Consider the following 22,848-nt stretch of genomic DNA (forward strand, 5'->3'; position numbering starts at 1 on the left):
TTTAAAGATATGTGCGTTTCCCTGCACACGTGTTTCATCTCACTAAGAATGGAAAATGACACAAGTAAACCCGTATCCTGGCTGGGTCACAGGTGGCTAAGTCACCCTATCCACCACTGCCAGTTGCCCATCTTCCCAGCCTCAGCGTGGTCTGTCTGGGAGTCCTGTACTCAGATCTTCCCCTTACTCGGGCCTGGTCACGACCTCCACCTGAGTGGGCTGCGAGCTGCTCCTGCAGCCGAGCTGGTCCCCTCTCCGGGAGCCAGCTGAGCTGTAGCCTCCTCTCCCAGGGTCTTGCTTGCAACATTTCCTCCTGCAGCCTCCCCTGCTCTAGGCTCAGATGCATGCACCTGCTGAGGACCGGGATCAGCACCCCACTGCCTTGAGTAATTTACCTCTCCAGACTGTCACCAAGCTTCTCCGTCACGTCATGGGCCACGTTTGTTCACACTTCTCAGCCTTTCTCTTCTTCCCATACTCGCTTCCAAGTTTCTACCTCCCTCAGCTCACCCCAAATTTTTGCCAGAATCCCCCAGGAATCTTTCTTTCCACTCTGTTCTTCTCCAGGACGCTGTCCTTTGCAACCCTGCCCCTCTCCCTCACAGCCCCTGGAAATGACACAAACTCCCTGCCTGGTTTCCAAGGGGGAAAGTCCTCCTCATGGCCCTGTCCCTCTTTCTGAGGAAACAGATACCAGAGCCCGACTTGTCTCATGACTCCAGGAGACTAGACACACCTCCCAACATGAGGAGAGGCCAGCAGGTACCCCGGACGCCAGGGAGCAAAAGTCACCTAAGTAGAGGCCTGAATTGCCTCCGTGGATGCTCCCCAGAGTGTCAGGCACTTCACCCAATCCCACCACACACACACACACACACACACACACACACACACACGCACATAAATGAGAAAATGCTGGATAAGATCTGGCACCCTCTTTTCCACACCCTAGCAAGGCTGGAGGTAGATTTCAACTGTCACTTTTATCTTCCCGACTTTCCAGAATATCCCTGCTTTTCCACCTATCCTGTCACTCCAGGCCCTAGTCCCAAGGACTCTATCCCCTCCCCGTCCCCGCCCCTCCAGCGTGAGCCCCACCTTCTACTCACAGGTCAAAACGGAGGTTCTGCTTCTCCTCAAAGAAGTAATCCACAATGAACTTGCGCACAAAGTCTGGGTTGAGCGTGTTATCAATGACCTCGGTGCGTCCAAACTGCAAGAGAAGAAGGCGCTGTTGTAACGGGGCCAGTGCGGCTCCAGCCCATGGCACTAGGCTGCAGGCATTGGGTGCTGCCTCCTGCAAGCAGGGCTACATCTCTTCACACTCCCTCTCTTCCCCACCCCTCCCTCTCCAGACACGAGCTCCAGGCATCTCTTGCACAGTAAATGGTACAGACCCCAGTGGCCCTGTGTTCTGGTTCTGCTCTTAGCTCAGGCCATGGGCCCCTGGCCTGGACTCCCCTCACCACCAGGCGGGTTGTCCTAGTCAGGTTAGCCTCAAAGTCTCTAAGGAGCTGATGCTCTACCTTGAACTCCTGCTTCTACTGCCCAACGCCTGGGCTATGTATACATGATTGACACCCCTCTTGCAGTCACAAGAGACTTGATGGTAGGAGACAGCCTCCTGGAGGATCCATCTCCTCCTATTCCCACAACCTGACACACATCCCTGTTTATTTATTTTGAGACAGGGCTCACTAGATAGCCCGGGCTGGTCCCAAGCTTGCTGTGTGGTCCAGGATGGCGTTGCATTCCTGACACACCTGCCTCTGCCCTAAACGCTGGGATTACAGGTGTGTGCCCCGTGACCTGATAAGCAAAAGACACACAAATCAACCATGGGACTTCCATCTTGGAGGCTCCTTCTGCTGTCTTGCTTGCTCACATTCATAAAGCTAGCAGCTACTGGAGACTCAGTGCCTTCCCACCTTGGCCCTGCCAACCCCAGCTTCACAGCCCCTCTCCTGGCCCCACCTCCTCTGCAAGCCTCACGCTTTCTCAGCTCCTGTGGGCTCTTCCACACGAGCTGATCCCTGAGGCCTGAGCGCATGGTTCCCCATCTTGCTCCCTTGCCATCATCCCCATGCATTGCCTGGAAATTACTCAAGGAGTTTCTCCCTACCCTACAGGGCCATGAGCACACACGATGCCCCGGACCCCCTGTGAACACTCTGTGCCCTAGTCCTATGCAATGCCTTGTGGCAGGCTTCCCTCTCTTAGAGATGAGAAGATGGAAGCCCAGAGAAGCCAAGCAACTTGTCCAGGAGCACACAGTCAAGATTCGCTGACACAAAGGCACAAGTCAGGTTATGAGCTCTAGACCACAAGGTGCCACAGGTATGGGGAGATGAGACCTATGCTAAGACTGGCTCATGGCAGACACTCTGGAGTGGCCGGGGAGGAGCTGAATGAGGGCAGAGTAGCTGCAGCTTCCTCAGGAACTGTGTGGTCCCGGCCGAGGGTGGAGGCTGCGTTGCCTCCTGCACATTCCCTGCCTTATCTAAGCCCGTTCTGTATTCCACAAAGGTTGCTTTTGCAGAGCTGTGGGTCGGCCCAGGGCCTTGCCCACGCTAGGCAAGTGTTCTACCACGGAGCCAAGAGCCACATCCAGACTCTAAAACGCTTTGGAGACCTTAGCATAGGCAGACATAGCACTTAGTACTGACTACAGGAGCAGAACATGAGAGGCATACCGGAAGATTCTCCATTGCACTCAGAGTCACTGAGCAATACCTATGACAGGTGCAGTCACAGCAACTAAAGCACCTAAGCGGGGCTGCGATGTTTGGAACCCTAGCACTCAGGAGGCGGAAATTGAGGGATCTGAAGTCCAAAGCTCTTTAGCTACAGTGAACTTGAGAATAGCTGGCACTATTGTCTTTACAGCCCCCACCGTCTTTAAAAAAAGTGTATGTGGGTGGGGATAGGTGTAAGCAGACTGATGGCTTAGTGGTTAAGAGTACTAGCTGCACAATCTTGAGGTCAGAGGTCAGATCCCAGCAACCACATAACAAGCCGGGCATTGCCCACATGCCTATAAAGCCCAGATCCAAGGTGGGGCAGAGGGAGGAGGATTGCTGTGGCTTGCTGGCTTCTAGCTTAGCTACCAGTTCAGGGAGAGACCCTGACTCACAGAAATAAGTGGAGGCTGACAGAGGAGACCATCCGACACCTTCTTCTGAACTCTGTGCCTGTGCACAGGCACATGTACACGCACACACTCACAAATACTTGTAAAAAGAATGGAATGAAACACAGAGCACCAGATTAGGATGAGCTCCAGTGCAGGACCTGAGGTCCAGTGCAGGACCCAGGGCTCCAGTGCAGGACCTTGAGCTCAAGTGTAGAACCCTGAGCTCCAGCGCAGAACCCTGAGCTCCAGTGCAGAACTCAGAGATCCAGTACAGGACCTAGAGCTCCACTGCAGGACCCTGAGCTCCACTGCAGGACCCTGAGCTCCACTGCAGGACCCTGAGCTCCACTGCAGGACCCTGAGCTCCACTGCAGGACCCTGAGCTCCACTGCAGGACCCTGAGCTCAAGTGCAGAACACTGAGCTCTAGTACAGGACCCAGGGCTCCAGTTCAGGACCCTGAGCTCCAGTGCAGGACCCTGAGCTCAAGTGCAGAATCCTGATCTCTAGTACAGGACCCAGGGCTCCAGTGCAGAACCCTGAGCTCTAGTACAGGACCCAGGGCTCCAGTGCAGGACCCTGAGCTCCAGTGCAGGACCCAGGGCTCCAGTGCAGGACCCTGAGCTCAAGTGCAGGACCCAGGGCTCCAGTGCAGGACCCTGAGCTCCAGTGCAGGACCCAGGGCTCCAGTGCAGGACCCTGAGCTCAAGTGCAGGACCCAGGGCTCCAGTGCAGGACCCTGAGCTCAAGTGCAGGACCCTGAGCTCAAGTGCAGGACCCAGGGCTCCAGTGCAGGACCCTGAGCTCCAGTGCAGGACCCAGGGCTCCAGTGCAGGACCCTGAGCTCAAGTGCAGGACCCAGGGCTCCAGTGCAGGACCCTGAGCTCCAGTGCAGGACCCTGAGCTCAAGTGCAGGACCCAGGGCTCCAGTGCAGGACCCTGAGCTCAAGTGCAGGACCCAGGGCTCCAGTGCAGGACCCTGAGCTCAAGTGCAGGACCCAGGGCTCCAGTGCAGGACCCTGAGCTCAAGTGAAGGACCCTGAGCTCCAGTGCAGGACCCAGGGCTCCAGTGCAGGACCCTGAGCTCCAGTGCAGGACCCTGAGCTCCAGTGCAGGACCCAGGGCTCCAGTGCAGGACCCTGAGCTCCAGTGCAGGACCCAGGGCTCCAGTGCAGGACCCTGAGCTCAAGTGCAGGACCCTGAGCTCAAGTGCAGGACCTAGGGCTCCAGTGCAGGACCTCATCTCTTACAGTATCTTTTCTGAGCTACTCTGCAAGTGAGCTACAGGCCAGTGAGCTCAGTGCCCAATGTGACTGGTTACACCCAGCAGACCTAGACAAGTGAACTTGAGGAACACAGGGTGGATTGCTCCTCCCAGGCCTGCGTGGACGCACCTAAACTACCCATGCACTATTTCAGAATCACCATGCACCTAGCCGTGTGTTGTTTTCCCCATCTCGGGGGCTGTGCAGTTCTGTCCTGTGCTCATTTCATTCTGCGTGAGAATTAAGAGTTTTTTTTTTAAATCCCGCTTTAACAGGTGTTTAAAAAAATCCCCACGCTCAGCCCCGCCACAGGACAATCAAAGTCAAATAGAAGTGCATGGGGCCCAAACAACTGCGTCTGTGAGGGTCTCTAGACACCGCCAGCAAGCCGGTGGGGTTGAGAGCTAATGAATGAGGACGGTGGGAGGGAGGAGGAAAACTAACATTGACTGAGCCTCTACTGAATGTTCTGTAGATCAAGGGGCTCATTAAGCCATCTCATTTAATTCTTGTAAAAATCCTCAGGGTTATTACCCGTCTTACGAGCGCAGAAACAAATCAGCAGGGTTAAGTAAGCTGCCCACAGCCACACAGCAAGGAACTCCGAAGCCCATTATATTTTTTACTTCGTCAGACTGCTGGGCACCGACTGAACTGATGAAATCAGACACTGTGGATGGCCCCGCTGTGTGCGAGCAATGGGGGGCGGTGGGGGCACTCCGGGTTCAATAAAACTGGCCTCCTATTTCTCCTCTAAATTCCATAACCACCTCACAAAGATGGCACCCGCTGCAGAGGACTGCCCACATACTCCCGCCCCTTCCACGCAAACCTCCTGTCTTCAGACAAAAGGGAAATTTCCCCTAATGGCTTCCTTGCAGGAGGCCTGCAGGTAAACACTTAGGGTTTAGAGCCTTCTCTGGGAAGGCCAGACACCCTTCCGTGAAATGCCCTACTGTTCTCTTTCAACGCAGCTAGCCTGAAGCATCCTCCCCGCGGGGCTGGCAGACGCCCCCTTCTCCAGCACAAGTCCCACGGAACACCCCTACTCCCCCACGCGACTCCCACCCCCCACCCCCCATCAGGGAGGAGGACAGCAGCTGCTTTGAAAATGGCACTTGAAGCTTCGACACAGGGGATTCCCTGGAGACCAGCTCACTGCCAGAGAAGAAGATGGGGTTCCCCTGGAAACAGGATGGGAGGGGGCTCTGAAGGTCCCTGGAACGTGAAGGGGCTTGAAGGATTTCTAGGACTCAGATGTAATTAACATATGCACACCCCAACTGTGAAATCAACAGCCAGGGGCTGCTAAGGAAGCTTTCCGCGTTCATTAGCTGGACTAATAACAGAGACGGTGTGAGTGCTGAAACTCAGACTTTTCAAAATCAAAGAGGCCACCGGGGTCTCCGTCGGGCTCAACGGATACTCCTGCTAATGAAGGCAGGAATATAACCAAACTGATGATGGTGAGGGGGCAGGGGAAGTCGACCTGGGTGCTGTATTTCACACACATCTGCTGAGGTCTCCAGGCAGAACGGCCTTGCGGAGACCGAGACGGAGCCTGCCTATGTTCTAACTGCTGTGTGCATCCCATCTCGGGGGAGCAGGGGAGGAGGGCAGGCCCCTCACCAGCTGTGGGCATCCATCCCATCATGGGTAAGCAGGGGAGGAGGGCAGGCCCCTCACCAGCCTGGAGTCCAGAGCCTGGACACCTTAGAATCACTTGTCCATCCCTCTGGTCCATTCTGAACCACTGCTTGGTCCAAGGTCTGAGCTCGGAGGTCCAGGGAGAAAGCATGAGCACCCCGAACCCTGAACAAGCCCCAGGCAAGCACAGGGTTCTGAACGAACCAAGGCTGTGAAGAACCAGGAAACCAGTACACAGCATACACAGATGCAGGAGACTTATAGAACCTTCCAGGGCATTCTGAGCTGGATGAGCAATGGACCCGGAACAGTGGGGTGGCAGGGGGAGGCTCCCTGACCTCAGGACTGGGACACCTCCTATGGGAGAAAAGAATAAAAAGCACAAACCAGAAGGAGCCTGGAAACGAGCGCCTTTGCCCTCTGAATAGCTTCGTCCCTAGCAACAAACCCAGCGAAGCTTTTCGAGGAAGCCGCTCCCGAGGGTTCGGATGACTAAGCTCCGCGAACATCAATTAAGAGGCATTAACTGCAGATCATCCAGTCCACCGAGACCCTCAAAGAGAGGCAAACCTTGAAACTTCTTCAGGGACTGAGTTAAGTGGCTCCCAGGGGCTCTGCCACACAGAAGGACTGACATTTCTGGGGACAGATGAGTCCCCGTGCTCAGGTGTCCTCAGAGCATGTCAGAGAAGGGTGTGTGAACCCTGGTCAGCCTTCTATGCTTGCTGAAGGAATTGGCCCATCAGGACAATGGCCTGGCCTGATGCAGAGGTGACAGGCTGTCCTGTGGCTGCTGCCAGCTGGGTTTGGCTATGGAAGACCCCGTTTAAAACAGACAGGCACGAGAAGGGCTCTTCTTTAGTCCAGCATCTCCAAGGCACACACGCCTTCACTGCCCCTGCGGGCTGCTGGGAGCAGCTCCCCACTGCTGCTTGTCCCAGCACAACGCATCTTCAATCACATCCATGCCTTTGAAAGAAACCCCTTATGAAAACCTCAGCAGACATCAGAGGCAAATTCCCTCCTGCTGGGATGCCAACACGAATTTTCTCTCTCACAAACATAATCTCCAGCCCACAGGTCCTGACCCTCACTCCGTTCTGCTCAAATCCACTGCGACAACGTTTGTGTCACCTAAGAAATGGGCAAAGGCCCTCGAGATGGCTAGCTGAGAAAGGCGCTTGCTACCAAGCCGGATGACCTGAGTTTGATCTCAGGACACACGGGGTAAAAGAGAACTGACCCCTTAAGGCTGTCCTCTGACCGCTACAAGCTCCCTATGGCATAAGCACCCTGCCACACACACACACACACACACACACACACACACACACACACACGTAAATGTAATAGGTTCTTTTTTTAAGAAATGTGTGTGGGGGGGTGCTAGGCATAGTGGCACATGCCTTTAATCCCAGCAGCATGCAGGAGGCAGAAGCAGGTGGATACCTGTGAGTCTGAGTCAGTCTGGTCTATATAGAGTTCCAGGACAGCCAGGACTACATAGTGAGTACCTGTCTCAAAAAAATAAAATAAGAAAGAAAACAAATGCCCCTTGCTTGCACTGACTTTAGCAACCTTCTGGAAGAGGATCTCAGTGCTGTTGTCCCATCTAAGGGTTTCCATGGGGACAATGAGGGACCAGCCTCCCCTACTTTGTGGGAAGTGACCCTGTTGGGGCCATCCACATGAGTGCTGGAGCGAGGGCTTGTGGGAAGGGGAGGTGATCCACTCGGGGTCAGAGGTCGAGACCCCTCTCCTGGCTCTGAGTGGGTCTGGGATTCTGCAGCTAAGTGCAGGAGTCTGTGGGCTCAGGCCTGGATCATCAGGGGAGAAGAGACGTGGTTTTGATGGGGTTCTTAAACAGACCAAGGGGTGCACAGAGCCCCACCTCTGCCTGCAAAAGCAGATCCCATGACCACAGCATAGCAAAATCATTCTCAGCAGAGTCTGGGGCCAGGCTGGGCTCTCATTCCCGCCTGGGTGACCCTGGCTACATCTCTTCACCTCTCTGTGCCTCAGTCTTTCTTCTCTTCTGTGCCTGCGTTATGGAGGCTTGGGTGACTTACAGAAGACTCTTGGGACTTAGGCATACTCTCTACACCCCAAGCTAGTCACCCAAAGGAAGTGTCTCCCATGTCCCTGCACCTTCTCCTCAGGTGTCCCCAGGTCTGATCACTTGACTTCTTTCCTCTATCTCAGAAGCCTGTCCTTCATACCCAGGGCTCCCCTACGCTGGGGGCCGCTGAGGGCCCTTCTCTGACGGGGCAGGGCTGAGGGGGCTATGAGGTGGGTGCTTTATTCCCAGAAGCCTGTTTCAGAAGGAATCAGGTCCTTCTCTTCCCTGGGGCCCTCCCCACAGTGATTGGTCCCTAGTGCCCCAGCTCTGCATGAGGCCAGGAGCCCACAGAAAAGCACACTCTGACCTCCTAGTCCCTACACACAAAACAAAAGAACTTCTGGGGCTTATTTTATATTATGCATAATATAGAATATATAATCACTATATACTCATTCATTCTATAAGATACGATAAGAGCTGTGTAGCCCTACTGTATGCTAGACACTAGACTTTTCTCATGTATTGACTTAGTCTCATAACTATTTTATGAGGTGGTAGCATTGAGATCCCTGTTTTACAGACAAGTAAACAGAAAAAAGGTTCAGAGAGACTGGGGGATTGCTGAGGTTACATAGCTAGTGGGCATAAAGACAGAATTGAAACCCCAGCAGGGTGGTTTCAAATCAAGAAGGAATTAATAGGATCACAAATCAATAGGGGCTGGTGGATTGGTTTAGAAGGTAAATCACACACCACACAAGCGTGAGGCCCTGAGTTTGAATTCTCAGAACCCATACAAACCCATATAAAGCTCACATCTCTAAGTGAGTCCTATCGCAATAAGGGGAGACAGGGGAAGCCTGGAAGGTTCCAGCCTTCTAGCCTGGTGTGCACAGCAGTGAACAGCAAAAACAGACTCTTTCTCAAGCAAGGTGGGAGGTAAGGACTCCTTGATTGGCTTCTGGCCTCTATGTGCACACTGCAATGCACACGGCCTGTGCTCACACACACACACACACGCATGCACACGGCCTGTGCTCACACACACACACACGCATGCACACGGCCTGTGCTCACACCTGCACACACGCACGCACACACCTGTGCATGCACACACATGCACTCACATACACACTGAAGTCTCCTGTGGTTGACTGACAGGTTGACCCTAGGGTCTAAAGACTTGATAGCTGGAAGAGACCAAGTCCTTTCCATTAACCAATGAGAAAGCAGAGGGTAATTAGAAAATGGTCCTAGGTGGGGCCAGGGTGTTGTGGGACATGTCTGCACTATGTGAAGATGTCCTGCTGTGATTGCTGTAGTAAAAGGCTGGATGGCCAATAGCTAGGCAGGAGAGTATAGGCGGGGCTTCAGGGCAGAGAACTCTGGGGAAGAAAGGCGGAGTTGCCAGCCAGGCACGCAGGAAGCAGGATGGGCAATACTGAGATGAAGTCATGAGCCTCGTGGAAGGACGTAGATTTAAAAAATATGGGTTAATTTAAGTTATAAGAACTAGTTAGGAACAAGCCTAAGCTAAGGTCGACCTTTCAAAATTAATTAGTCTCTGTGTCCTTATTTGTGAGCTGGAGGCCCAAAGAAATTCTGACAGCACCAGCTACCAGCCCAAGCAGCTGCCAACAATGCCCTCACTCGGGTTTCTCTCTCCATCAAATCTTCCTCTTCCTCCAGCTTTGTCTTGTGACTTCTCTTGTCTTCAAACACTTCTCCACAACCATGATGTCACTTAGTTCCCCCAGTGACCCCAGAAAAACATGCCATGGTCTCCATTTTACATAGAGGGTGAGGAGTGCCCAGAGGCTGCCAGGGAACCCAGCAGGCAAGAGAAGAGGCAAATCTCCACAGCCCCCTGCCTCGGTAGTGAGTGAGCAGCTCTCTGCAAGCCTGAACATAAAGTCACTCCCCAAGAGACAGCACTTGCCTCACACACTGCAGCTGGGAGGGAGCTTCTGAGATCCCCAGCTGTAGAGCCCCCGGTGGCTGGGGAAAGGAGACCAGGAGCTGACTATCTTCCATCCCAAGCTCCCCTGCAATTTTCATATAGTACTGATGGCTCCTAAATTAGGGTTTTGAAAGCCTGGCTGCTAAGCCCAGCCCTGACTGATCATGAATCACGTACACCAGGATTAAAATTAGAGGCCAGGAAAGAGCCATGGCTGCTCAGAGAGTAGGAAAGGGAAGAGGTGTTGGCCAAGGCTGGAAGCTGGGCCTCGCTGTGGACCCAACAGGATGGAGGGATGGCTCTGTTCAGGCCTGCTGTTCTGAGTCTGGAAAGTTCTCCGTGAATGGAATCCCCAGCAGAAGAAGTTGAGTCGGGCAGGGGCTCAGGGCCTCCCACACAGTACCCTATTCTGTTTGGGCATCAAGGTGTGGAAGATGGGGAGGGGGTGCGTGATTGGGATACTTGCCCTAGCGAGGAGGCTCAAGGCCTTCCTGCCTCTGGAGCAGGATGGAGAAGGTGCCTAGCTGGGGATGTGAAATTCTAAGCTGCTTATAAGGAAAGATTTCCTGCCAAAAGAACAAACCCCAACTCCTAATTAGCCATTGTTCCATGTAATCTGTTAAATGGCCCAGCTCCCTGAGGGGATAGCCATTTGCCAATGAACTTGGCTGCCAAGCCACCAGCAAGCCAGTCTCTCCCACACTGCTCCACCCTCCTTGGCCTCGCCAGGCTGTGGGAATGGGTGAGGGCAAGCAAGCCCAGAGGAAGGTTCCAGGGCCACGGTCCTCCAGCTCACCGCTAATTCCCACGTGCTATCAGTGTCCCTCAGCGGAAGAACCACTGCCGGCTGTGTGTGCACCAGGAGAACCTTCCAGAACGAATTCATCTAATCCTCCCAGGCGCTGGTGAGCCAAGGCCCTGCCCAAGTTCTCCCAGGTAGACAGGCGGAAACTAGTTTGGCACCTGACTTTGGAACCACACTGGCAATAGCTCCACAGCTGTAAATGGCAGCTGGAAGCTAACGTCTCAGAGGACTTAGGCGCACCAGGGGACCAGGCCTAGAACCTCCAGGCTACCAAAAACACACGTTCCTTTCCGCAGATGAGGGCTTGGATACCACCCAGAAATAATGTCCGCTCCCAAGTTGAAAGAGGGGCAGGAGTCCCCCCCCACAGCAAAACCCACTTCGGAAACTCAGTGGCCTGGGCAGGGATCTGGGCTCAGAAGAACAATCTAGTCAGGTTGCTGGATGGAACAAGACACTATGGCTATGGAGCATGCGCAAGGGTGCGGCCGTGCTATGGAGCATGCGCAGTGGTGCAGCCACGTCAGTTGTCCCTGCTTAAGGGAAGGAAAGGAATGGAGAGCTTTTTCTCTGCCTACCTGAGGACACGGGCCTCAGTACAAACAGGCATTGTACCAAAGATCCTGCCATTTAATCGAAGTCTATGGGAGCTAGCACCAGGGTTCCATTCTAGTAACGACAAAAACGAAGGCAAGTGACCCATGACAGTGCCCTGTCAGGTCAAAACAGGTTTGTGTTTTTTAACTATTACATTTATGTATTTAGTGTGTGGAGAGTTGTGTGTGCCATGGTGCATGTAGAGGTCATGGGTCATTTGTTTAATAATTTAGTATTTAATAATATTTAATATTACTAATTTCATTGTTATTGCATAAATTAAAATTGTCATTTAATAATAACTGCAGGAGTCAGTTATTTCCTTCTACCATGCGGGTCCCAGAGATGGTCAGGCTAGTGCAGACACCTTCGCCCCTCCCCCAGCCATCGCACCGGCCCCAAGGGTTTAAAAGCATAGTCCTAAGACCGTGCACAGGTGCTTGGCAACGCCTGCCCTCTTCTGCAGCCTACCCTGTATGACGCGGCCAAAGCCGACACTCCAGACATAAACCAGGCTGCGTCCCTTACCAGAGTCACTTCCGCAGCTGCTAATCCCACCGTGCTCTACCCATGAGTTCCTTTCACAGCACACACAGCCCCAAGCGAGGACCAGCTTTTGTGACGCTGAAGAGTGTACCCCTGACTCCGTCACTGACGCCCCTCAGGCCGCAATGGCCTTTGTTCCTTTCACAGTAGCAGTAGGCTCACAAGGACCGGTCCTTTGCACTTACTGTCCCCTCCCCCACGGGCACGCGCTGTGCCACCTGGGATCTAACTTGTGTCATCCAAGTTGGTTTGGTTGACGGGGCCAAGTGTGTGGGTGCCCATGGAGACCAGGAGAGGGTGTCAGATATCCTGAGGCTAGAGTTATAGGCTGTTGTGAGCCCCTCAACTGTGGGTTTGGGGGATTGAACGCGGACCCTCTGGAAGAACAGAAAACACTCTTAACTACTGAGCCATCTCTCCAACCCTAGGACATTAGTTTCTCATTTCCTAGGTCTCCTAGGCCCATTTTAGAGATGAGTAAACTGAGACTCGGGCAAGGTAAATGCCTTAGTCAGACTACTGGAGCTGAGTGGGGAACCCAGGGTTCCGACATCAAATTTAGGGCCTTGTCTCACAAGGCTGGGACTCTTGACTAAATGAGACGATGGGACGGGTCTAACAAAGTTATGTAGAATCTGGGTGGCTGGCGAGCCAACCAAAGGCCCATAGAATGCTAGGGGCCATGTGGGAAAAGGTCTTTTCGGAAGAGTCACTGCAGCCCCTCCCACTCAACTCTTCCCTCGTCACCCACGCGGACAGTGACTGCGGCTTACCCAGGACTGGGAAACCAGCCAAAATGTCGCCATACAACTGTAACGCATCACGGACTCCAGCAAGGCACACGCGATGGAGATAAAATCACATGGTTAGGCTAAGGTGCTGAGAGACTCTGGTGAGAGACACAGGCGTTTCCAAACTCAGTACGAAGGAAGCAGAAAATACCTGCTACCGAGGTCAGCCTGACAGTGGGCAGCACCAACCCTGGTTCCGGGCCTGGACTGTCTGAGAGACTTTGGGAGGGCACTGAGCACGCATGCGTTCATGTCTCTCTGCTCCGGATTGGATGGGACGTGACCTGGAGCTCAAACAAAGCCCCATCCCCATTGTTTGGTTGACTGTTTTTTTCCCCCCGGCTTTTCAAGACAGGGTTTCCTCTGTGTAGCCTGTTCTGAAACCTGGGTCTGTAGACCAGGCTGGCCTCGAACTCACAGAGATCCGCCTGCCTCTGCCGCCCGAGGGCCAGGACTAAAGGCATGCGCCACCACCGCCCCTCTTCTAAGTTGCTCTTTGCCAGGATATTGTTCACAGCCACAGAAACGAAACTAGGGCACTGTCTACGGCATTTGTGTTGCAGCAGCTCCCTGGACTAAACTGGTGCCCACCACAAAGCACGTGGCGACAGGGCCCTGTGAAGGCACATGCTGGCAGCCCCAGGAAGACCATTTCCAGCTGGCGGTAACCGTCTGAGACTGCTCACCGAGCAGTGTTCTGGGGGAGCGCTGAGTGGCTGTGGTGGCCTAGCTGCATGTCCTGTAGGTGGTACGGGAGTGATCGGGCCACCCGAGGCTTTGCTTCCTATCTTTTCATTTCCCTGGGGACCTCAGTTTGGACAGGCAGCTGGTGAGGGAGGGGCAGGATCCCCTGCCCACTTTCAAGTTCAAGGGCCCTGTGATGATGCCCTTCTCAAATGATTCGTTCTGAGATTCCACCCCACTGGCCACCTGGGGGCACGCAGGAGGCCCAGGCAGTGCTTGATGCAGATAGTGCTCGATTTCCTAGGCTAAAATTACATCTTAGAGTCAATTTTCATAAAATGTGGTGACAGATTTAGGTGCTGAGAAGATGGGGCTTTCTCAGAAGGCACAAAAATGACCCAAATGGTTACAATCAGATGAAAGCTGACAGACAGATGTGGGCACAGCCTCCTCCTTCCCAGGACTGGGTGTTGGTGACAGGGGCTGTGAGCACAGCCTCCTCCTTCCCAGGACAGGGTGTTGGTGACAGGGGCTGTGAGCACAGCCTCCTCCTTCCCAGGACACGGTGTTGGTGACAGGGGCTGTGAGCACAGCCTCCTCCTTCCCAGGACAGGGTGTTGGTGGGCAGGTTCAAGATGAGGCTCCCCCTTGACTCTCCTGGCCTTAGTAGGCTCAGCTCACATCCAATGTTCGGAGATTGGCTTGTCCCCTCAGGGCAATAAACCTGCAGGTGCAGAGGCCAAGCTGGCCTCTGCCTACTAGAAAGTGCCACCCCCTTCCTAGGGCAGTGATGGGTACAGGAATTTTCACTGTAGAGTCACACAGGGCACCCAGCAATCAGGGCCCAGATACCCCCAGATGTTTGAGCACATCTTCCCTTCCCAAGAGAAAGTGAGAAGCCTGGGCTCTCCTACCCTTCCCCATGAGTTTGCTGTTAGCCCTAACCACCCTTTATTAATAGATGACCCCCTCTGATTCTGAGGGACCCTCCTATCCTGCACCTGGATCTGAAGACCCCAGCCACCCTCAGACGGGCAGTCAAGAGCTGCCTTCATCTTGAAGCATCCTGCCCTGTATGCCATCTGCCTGGCCTCTGTGCTGAGCCATATCTGGGCCCCTTTGGTTCCATGGCCACCTTTGTCCACACGGCTCTGTGGCTGAGGAGGTGGACCAACTAGATGGCACCAGTATCCAAAATAGGACATGAACTAGAAGCCAGAGAGAATGAGGTGGCCTGAGTTGACTGTGCCCCTCCATGAGGTTCCCATTCTAGCGAGCAGTTCCCTGGGGCCCTACACACTGCCTGGCCTGGACCAGTCACAGTGACCAGCCACTGCCATTCCTGTGACTGCCCCACTCCCCTTAACCCATGGCTACAGATCAAACCCTGATGCCCCCTAAGGCCCATGTGTTGGAGGCTTTGTCTCCAGGGCCATTGGAGGTGGTGGGACCTTTGGGAGATGGGGCCTGTTGGGCCTTATGCCACTGGCGGCTGCTCCTGAAGGGGGCTGTGGGACCCTAGTCTCCCCTTCCCTATGGTTAGATGTGAGAGGTTTTACTCCACTGTATGCGCTCGCCACATGGCAATCAGTGGGGCCAACCAAGCATGGGTCAGAACCTCAGGAACCGTGAGGTAGCCAGGGTGTGGCAGCCCAAGCCTTTAACCCAGCACCCGGTAGGCAGAGCTAGGTAGATCTCTGTGAGTTCAAGGCTGGCCTGGTCACAGCAAAATTTAGGCCAGTCAAGGCTACGGAGAGACTGAAAAAAACCAAAACAACTGTGACCTAGAACATTGCTCTTCATGAGCTCATGACCCCAGTGTTTGTCAGAGCAATGGAAAGCTGGCTAATGGCACTCATTCACCCCTCCTTTAAAACCACGGAGGATTTTTGTGGTGTGTGTGCACCTCTGTGAGTTTATGTGTACTCCATGCATACAGGAGCCCACAGTCGCTGAAAGAGAGCACTGGGCTCCCCATAAGTGGAGACAGAGGTGGTTGTGGGTGCCATCTGGGTGCTGAGAACTGAACCCCTTCCAGAGCAGCCAGTGCCATCTCCAGCCCTCCACCCGGGTCACGTTCCCCCAAGGATACGAGGGTGGCCCTGTTCTTTCAGCTCCTCTGCGACCATTTTCACTACTGTTGCCTGTGCTGTGTCCCTGATGTCCTTGAACTCGAGCGTGCCTCAAAAATCTAAGTGTGCCCAACCACTGACTGAGCAGGGTAAAGCACACCAACACCACAGCCTACAACCAGCCAAGAGTACATACCCACACACACGTGCCATGGTGTGTGCATACCCACACACACACGTGTACCATCGTGTTTGCATACCCACACACATGTGTACCATGGTGTTTGCATACCCACATACGTGTGCCATGGTGTTCGCATACCACATACATGTGCCATGTGGTGCACACATCCACACACACGTGTGCCATGGTGTGTGCATACCCACACACATGAATAAATCTCCATAATTTTAAAAATTCAATTGGGGGGGCTGGAGAGATGGCTCAGAGGGTAAGAGCACTGGCTGCTCTTCCAGAGGTCCTGAGTTCAATTCCCAGCAACCACATGGTGGCTCACAACCATCTGTAATGAGACCTGGTGCCTTCCTTGCCAGCAGTACATTGTATGCTTAATAAATAAATAAATCTTTTTAAAAAATCCAATTAGGGCCAGTGAGATGGCTCATCCAGGAAAGGAGCCTGTCGGCAAGTCTAAGCAGGGCTCGAGCCACGGGACCCGCGTGGTGGAGGTTGTCCTCTGACCTCACAAGTATGTCATGACACATGCCACCCAACCCGAATAAATGTAATTTTTTTTGTTTGTTTCTTGAGACAGGGGTATATGATATAGCCCTGGTTGTCCTGGAAACTTGCTATGTAGAACAGGCTAGCACGCTGCAAACACCCAGGTCTGCACTCACACTTGCTCTGTCGTACCCCGACCTTTCCCGCTCCCTACCCCGTGGTGCCTTGCCGACACGTCACATAAGTGTAGTAAATGTTGACTAACCGGGAGAGCCACCAACAAGACCCGAGCTCAGGTGATGTTCCATGGTGAGTGCCATGTGTCCGGCACCATGGATCTTCACCGCCGACAGTCTGTTTTCCATCCCAGGCCATATCCTCACCTCTGTGTGTGAATTCACTCCAGGTGCCACCTCCCCAAAGGCCGGGAACGCTGAGCAAAGCTCAGGTGTGTCCACACCCTGCCCTGCACGTGCCCCTTGACCAAGAGTGGGGTGTAACAAAGAAGCTTGGACAATTGGAGGCCCTGGACCGAACCGAGACTGTTTTCAATTATGGATTGTAATTAACAGTTCGCCGGGCAGTGCCCTTCGGAAAAGGTCCTTCCAGACCTGCTCTAATGAATCACCAAGCCACGGGTGTATTCCTGGTGCTCCAGCCGGGAAGCTCGGCCAAAGGCCTCCAAAGTAATTAGTCCACTTAAGCAGACTAAACGGTTCTCTAGCAATCTGGTTTATGCTTCAATGGGTTTCAAGCCTTAGAAAACGAAGTCACATCGGCCCGGGCTCAGTGGAAGGAGTTCCATTCCTCAGATTCAATCCACACCCTCCGCCTTTGCTTCCACTAAGCCTGGCAACTCAGCCTGGGTCCTGCTCTTCCCAAGACCTTTCTGAGGGGACATGTTGGGGCTTTTGGAGACATCAGGCAGTCTCTGTGCAGAGCACGCCCCCCCGTATCTCCCTCCCAGGAGTTGATGGAGGGGTAACGAAGAGATGCCAAGAAGGCTGCAAAGGCCACAGCCTCAGCCGATCCTTTCCTGTCCTGTTCATTAGCTTGAACAGCAGAAGGAGTAGCCAGACCTTCAGCTGCCTAGGGCAGCTTCAGCAAAGAGGCCAAAGAAACTGCATGTTCCCATCATGGAAGGAAACAACTCTCCCCTCCACCCCTTGCTTCAGCCCTGTCCTTTCAAGAATCAGGAGGGGCAGCTTTTGTGTCAAATAAGGAAGACAGGTGCTCCTGGGGCCACTAGCCTCCACCATCAGATTCACCCCCGCCCAGCTCATTCTTCTCCGCTGAGAGCTGAATGGGGGACAAGGAGGCAGAGGTGGGGGAAAAAACTGCAGCCACCATTTCTTATGGGCCTGCATGGGTCCAAATCCCATTCCTAAGCTGTCCGTTCCTTTAGCAACATGTCTGAGGAGCCTGCTGTGTGCTGGGTACTGTTCTGGGCCTCAAAACGGAATAGTAGGCGAAGAGCTTGGAAATCCCCTGCTCTGTAGAGCTGACGTGTGGCAAGGTAAATACTGACACCAGAGTCTGGTTGATGGTAAAAGGTGATCAAGGAGACCAACAAGTGGGGGAGGGGGATATGTGAGATGTATAGGAGAGACTGAGACCCGGAAGAACTTTATGATGGGAGGCACAGGTGTCAGGATCTGAAGAACTCGTGGGTGTAAGAAAAGAGCGTGGCTGGGTAGCACATGCAAAGGCCCCGAGGAAGGAGGAGCTCCAGGTGCACTGGACAGGGTGGTAGGGAGATGGAGGGGAGGTTGGCCATCCAGGTAAGGGATGTCAGAATGTGTGACCCTGGCGGGCCCTGGAAGGCCCAGAGTCTGGTCTACTCAGAAAGAATAGAATGTGACAAGCTTGCAGCAGGACCCTGCCAGCAGCTGCATGGGCGGAGACAGAGGGATCTAGACTTCGTGCACCTCCTGAGGTCACGGTGGCTCACGAGGCCCTTTCCACTATGCCTCCCTGACAGGGGACAGAGGCACACAGCACTGGAAACCAGCCCAGGCTGGAAAAGCGTGGCTTGCAGTGGGGTGTAGCAGCCAGGCTGATCCAAGTAGAGGAGAGCCATCCCCTCACTGAAGCTATGCTCACATTAGCCAGAAACACGGGCGGCGAGTCTGCTGGGGAGCCCTGCCCCAGGCACCAAGGGGAGCAGTGTGAGCCTGGATTCCCCTCTTTGTGTCTGGGGGCATCCCTGAGGACAGGTTATGTCTCCTCACTTTGGGGGACCTTGAGAATAGGACCACTGTGATGACCAATTTTTTGTCATCTTGATTGGGTTAAGAGCCTAGGAGAAGAGCAAAGTGCAGCCCTGGGTGCCTGTGAGGTTCGTTTCTAGAGGCGTAATTAGATGGCCTAATCACTGATGGAGTCTAACTTTGAAGAGACTCTTAGCAGGAGGTGGAACTGTGGAACGAGGGTCCTGGCTGGAGGAAGAGGTCACTGGAGGGTATGCTCTTGGGGGCTATATTGTTTTAAAATTTTTTTAGTATTTATTTATTGGGGTTTTTCTGAGACAGGGTTTCCCTGTGTTTATGCTATAGAATGTTACTTTAACAATGTGAAGGTGTGTTACATTTGTTTATGCTGCATTTGTTTAACAATATAAGGATGTGTGTTTAATTATGAGAAGATGTGTTGGCCAGGCTGCAGTGGCACACGCCTTTAATCCCAGCACTTGGGAGGCAGAGGCAGGTGGACCTCTGTGAGTTCAAGGTCGGCTTGCAGAGCGAGTTCTGAGACAGGCTACAAAGCTACTGAGAAACCCTGTCTTGAAAAACCAAAGAAAAAAAGAAAAAAAAAGGTTGTATTTGTTTCACCTTGCCTGCCCAAGGCACCTGATTGGACTAATAAAGAGCTGAACAATCCGTAGATAGGGAAGAAAGGATAGGCAGGGCTGGCTGGCTGGCAGGCAGAGAGAATAAGGAGGAAAAGAAATCTAGGAATGAGGAGAGAATGAGGGAGAAAGAAAGAGACACACCTGGGGTAAGAAGCCAGGCAGTCACCAGACACTAGAAACAGTGAAATATAAAATATACAGAAGGAAAGAAAAGTAAAAAGCCCAAAGCAAAAGGTAGATAAAGAAAAGGTTGATTTAAGTTAAAAGAGCTCGGCAGAAATGAGCCTAAGCTAGGCCGAGCATTCGTAAGTCTGTGTCATGATCTGGGAGCTGGTTGGTGGCCCAAAAGAAAGTACTAGACTCGTTAATCTGGTGAAGAAAACATCAAGACAGCACTGCATCCAGGCTATGGTGTGGACACTGCTGGCTGCTTTTAGCCAAGCTTACAGGAGGAGCTAGAAGAGCAAGAAACAGGCAGAGCGACCTGAAAACCATAGTACAGGCAGAAAAGAAGCATGTCTGAAGCCATGGACCAGAAGGTGTAGTGTTAGAGAGATTCCAATACGGTCCCACAAAAAACCACACACAGTGGGGACAACAGAAAGATGCCTTGAGGGACCCCACCATGGCAGGTAACCTGTAAACTCACCCGAAAGACTTGAGGTGCCTGAGGCATGGAATGGGGGCCCAGGAAGTTGTTTCTACAGTAACCCACCCAGAGTCCACTGTAGCTGTGGTCCAATAGGACCCAGCCAAGGCTCGTGTGAGCAGCTGACTTTGGTGTGGGCCGTGTGACGCTGATGTCAGTGGCATTCAGAACACAAGGGTGACAAGATCATGGAGGCTTGCGCCCAGGTTTCAAAGGAAAGCCCATGAAGCCGGGCGGTGTAGGGCCAGTCTGAGTTCCTGTGGGTAGCCCTGGAGCGGGTGGTTATGAAGTTGTAACAGTGGTGCTTGACTGACCCCAGGATGCTGGAGTTGACAGAAACGTGGGGCGTCTGCTGAGGAAAGCACAGGCAAGGAAGCAGACATAGCGAGGGGGGGGGCTGTGTGGCTGCAGACAGAGGGCTCTTATTAGGGTGCACATCACAACACAGTACATCCACAGGCACGGAACTACAGGACCTAGTGTTCGCACGGCTGGGTGGCTGTGGGGTCTTGCTTTGGCCTGGACCATTTTTGCTCTTCTCCCATCCTCCAGTTTGAAATGGGGGGGCGTGTACTCTGGGACACCGTATCTTGAAAACTTGTAAATTGTGTTTTGTTTTTTCCCATACAGGTTCACAGCTGAGAGTTGCCTCGAGTCCCTGTTGGGACTGTTAATAGGGAGGCTGTGGGGAATGAACTAAATGTGAGCCTTTGGGGGTCGGGGTAGATTTTCAGTAATGAACGCTGCCAGCTCAACTGGACTGAGAAACAGGTAGGTAACAAGCAGAGCACATTCTTCTTCCTCGTCTTCCTTCTCCTCCTTTTTTACCCTATCTCTGTAGTCCTGGCTGTCCGAAAACTCACTCTGTAGACCATGCTAGCCTTGAACTCACAGAGCTCCTCCTGTCTCTGCCCCCCAAGAGTCAAGATTAAAGGTGTGCGCCAGCACAAACGGCTGAAAGCACATTCCTATGTATATGTGTGTAGGGGGGATAGGGGGTGCAGTTCCCAGGGATTATTAGTTAGATGATGAAGGTTCCGAGCTAATAAACAGATTTTTTTCTTTTTAATGAGTGGTTTAACCCCCTGCATTCAGATTTTGTATGGAATGATGGAGGTGGGGCTGGAGTAGAGGAAGCAGGCCAGTGGGGCCATGTCCCTGGGTGCTCTGTCCTTCCTGGGTACTTCTCCATCCTCTGCTTCCTGTCTTCCATGAGATGAGCAACTTCCCCTACCACGTGTTCCCCCAAACAAGTGTGCGGGGCCAAGCAACCATGGTTTAGCCCCTCTGAGATGTGAGCCCAGATTCATCTTTCTTCCTTTAAGCCGTTGTCTGAGTTACACAAAGCAGCTGACATAGTCGCGTCTCCCCTCTGGCCAGAGCTGCCCGAGGACAGGCATGGCCTGCTCTGCCTTTGGTCTCTGTACCCTCTGCTTGCCCTGCCAGCCTTTGGTACTCGGGTAGAGCACCCACAGAGGGTCCACTCTGAGGGAGGATACAGCATTGGCACTTCCTGGGTGGGGAAGGGGTGGCACCTACCTCCCGCCATTGCTTGTTCTCCATCCCTTGAGTGTACATGACACACACTGGGGAAGAGAAGAGAAAACATGAGTTAACATCCCAGGCTGAGAGGAAAGGCGAGGGTCAAGAGCCTCAGCCTACGTGGTTCTGTTGGGTCTGGGGAAAGGGCAGGTGTCTGTGGAGGCAACTGGGGTCTTGGTGAGCGAGGGTAAGAGCCTGGCCTCCAAGCCTAAACCACAGTAGCTTTGCTGTTTCCGTGGTACTTTGGTACCCAGATCCGTGGACAATCACCCTACCACTGAGTTACATCTCCAGTCCCACAATGGGTCTCTTTCTCCACAATAACCGGCAGTTGGCTTGGCAAAGAGGCCTGGGATCTCAGCATGACTTGTAGGAGGGATCTCAAGGGCTGTCCATTTCTACACCATAGAAAGGCTCCCAGGTGTGAGGCACATGGACAGGTGGGCGTGACGGAGGGCTGAGTGGCAGGCGTGGTGAGGATGGCACCTGAGACACTTTGTCCCTTCAGATCTCGTTACTGTCACCAGGTCCTCTCTACTGATGGGGAAACTGAGGCTCTGCAGAGGCCAAAGACCCATCCAAGATCATGCTCATGGCCAGCACTGCTCAGGACTGGAGCGCAGTCCTCCCAAGCCCATGCTCATTTCCCCCAGACCGCGGTCAACATAAGTGTGCTGCTTCCCATGGGGACAGAGGCCTTTTTGCCCTAGACACCCCAACACCTCCCGAGCTGCTCTGAGGTGCTGGGACTTCACAAGTATGGGAGCAGAACAGGGCCAGCTCCTCAGTTCTTTGGACACCACCACGCAGCGCTCTCCAGCCCTGACTCACTGGCCCCTATGCCTGCACAGCTCCAGCACTCAGAGCTGCTGGCGGCCTCTGTCACTAGTCACCAGGCCACTGGGTCACAGGGATGGTTGTTGCTGTGGGAACAGGACTTACATGGATCAGACTTGGAAAACATGTCTTTGTCCAAGAGGTTCCTGAAAGAGGGGAGAAAAGAGAAATTAGTCGGGACGGAGGGGACAAGTGATGAGGCCTAGGCCTGGAGATGGCCTCTGGCCCAGTCTCCAACACAATGGAAAGGGAAGACAGGTCCCTCAGCACACTTGCTCAACTTCACTAAATGCCAGGAACCACACAGGGTGCCACATGTCTGCCACCTCAGCACTCAGGTGGAGGAGAGACAGACTAACGGGTTCCAGGCCAGCCTGGGGCAATACAGTGAATTAGAATAGCCTAGGCTATATGCAACCCTGTCTTAGAAAAAGAAAAGAACTCCGATGCTGGGAGGCCCCTGAAGCGACTCCAGTCCAGCTTTCCTAAGATTCAGAGTTCTCCCCCCACCACACCACAGCTTCCCCAGATGGCACCACGGTGCCCTGGACTCTGGTGTTTCTCACTTAATCAAACCTCAGTCGGCCTCAGATACCAGCCCTTCTCAGACATTTCCTTGTGGAATGTTACTTTAACTGTGTAAAGTTGTGTTCCATTTGTTCCTGCCGCCTCTGTTAACTGTGTAAAGTTGTGTTCCATTTGTTTCTGCCGCCTCTGTTAACT

At 53.4% G+C, this 22,848-nt stretch overlaps 1 protein-coding gene across 2 annotated transcripts in view; it reads right to left on the reverse strand.

The window, feature by feature from the left end:
• Nucleotides 1-22,848, reverse strand: part of Cpne5 (copine 5) — an 82,761-nt gene that overhangs the window by 48,326 nt on the left and 11,587 nt on the right. For both annotated transcript variants that reach the window (XM_075979726.1, XM_075979727.1), the window contains exons 2-4: nucleotides 22,231-22,271; nucleotides 21,286-21,332; nucleotides 1,110-1,213 (exon numbers count right to left, since the gene is read on the reverse strand). In XM_075979726.1, coding sequence (XP_075835841.1) covers nucleotides 1,110-1,213; nucleotides 21,286-21,332; nucleotides 22,231-22,271 — 192 coding nt within the window. The remainder of the gene's footprint in view (nucleotides 1-1,109; nucleotides 1,214-21,285; nucleotides 21,333-22,230; nucleotides 22,272-22,848) is intronic.

The sequence above is a fragment of the Microtus pennsylvanicus genome, chromosome 7, assembly GCF_037038515.1.
Source record: "Microtus pennsylvanicus isolate mMicPen1 chromosome 7, mMicPen1.hap1, whole genome shotgun sequence".
NCBI classification, from domain to species: domain Eukaryota; kingdom Metazoa; phylum Chordata; class Mammalia; order Rodentia; family Cricetidae; genus Microtus; species Microtus pennsylvanicus.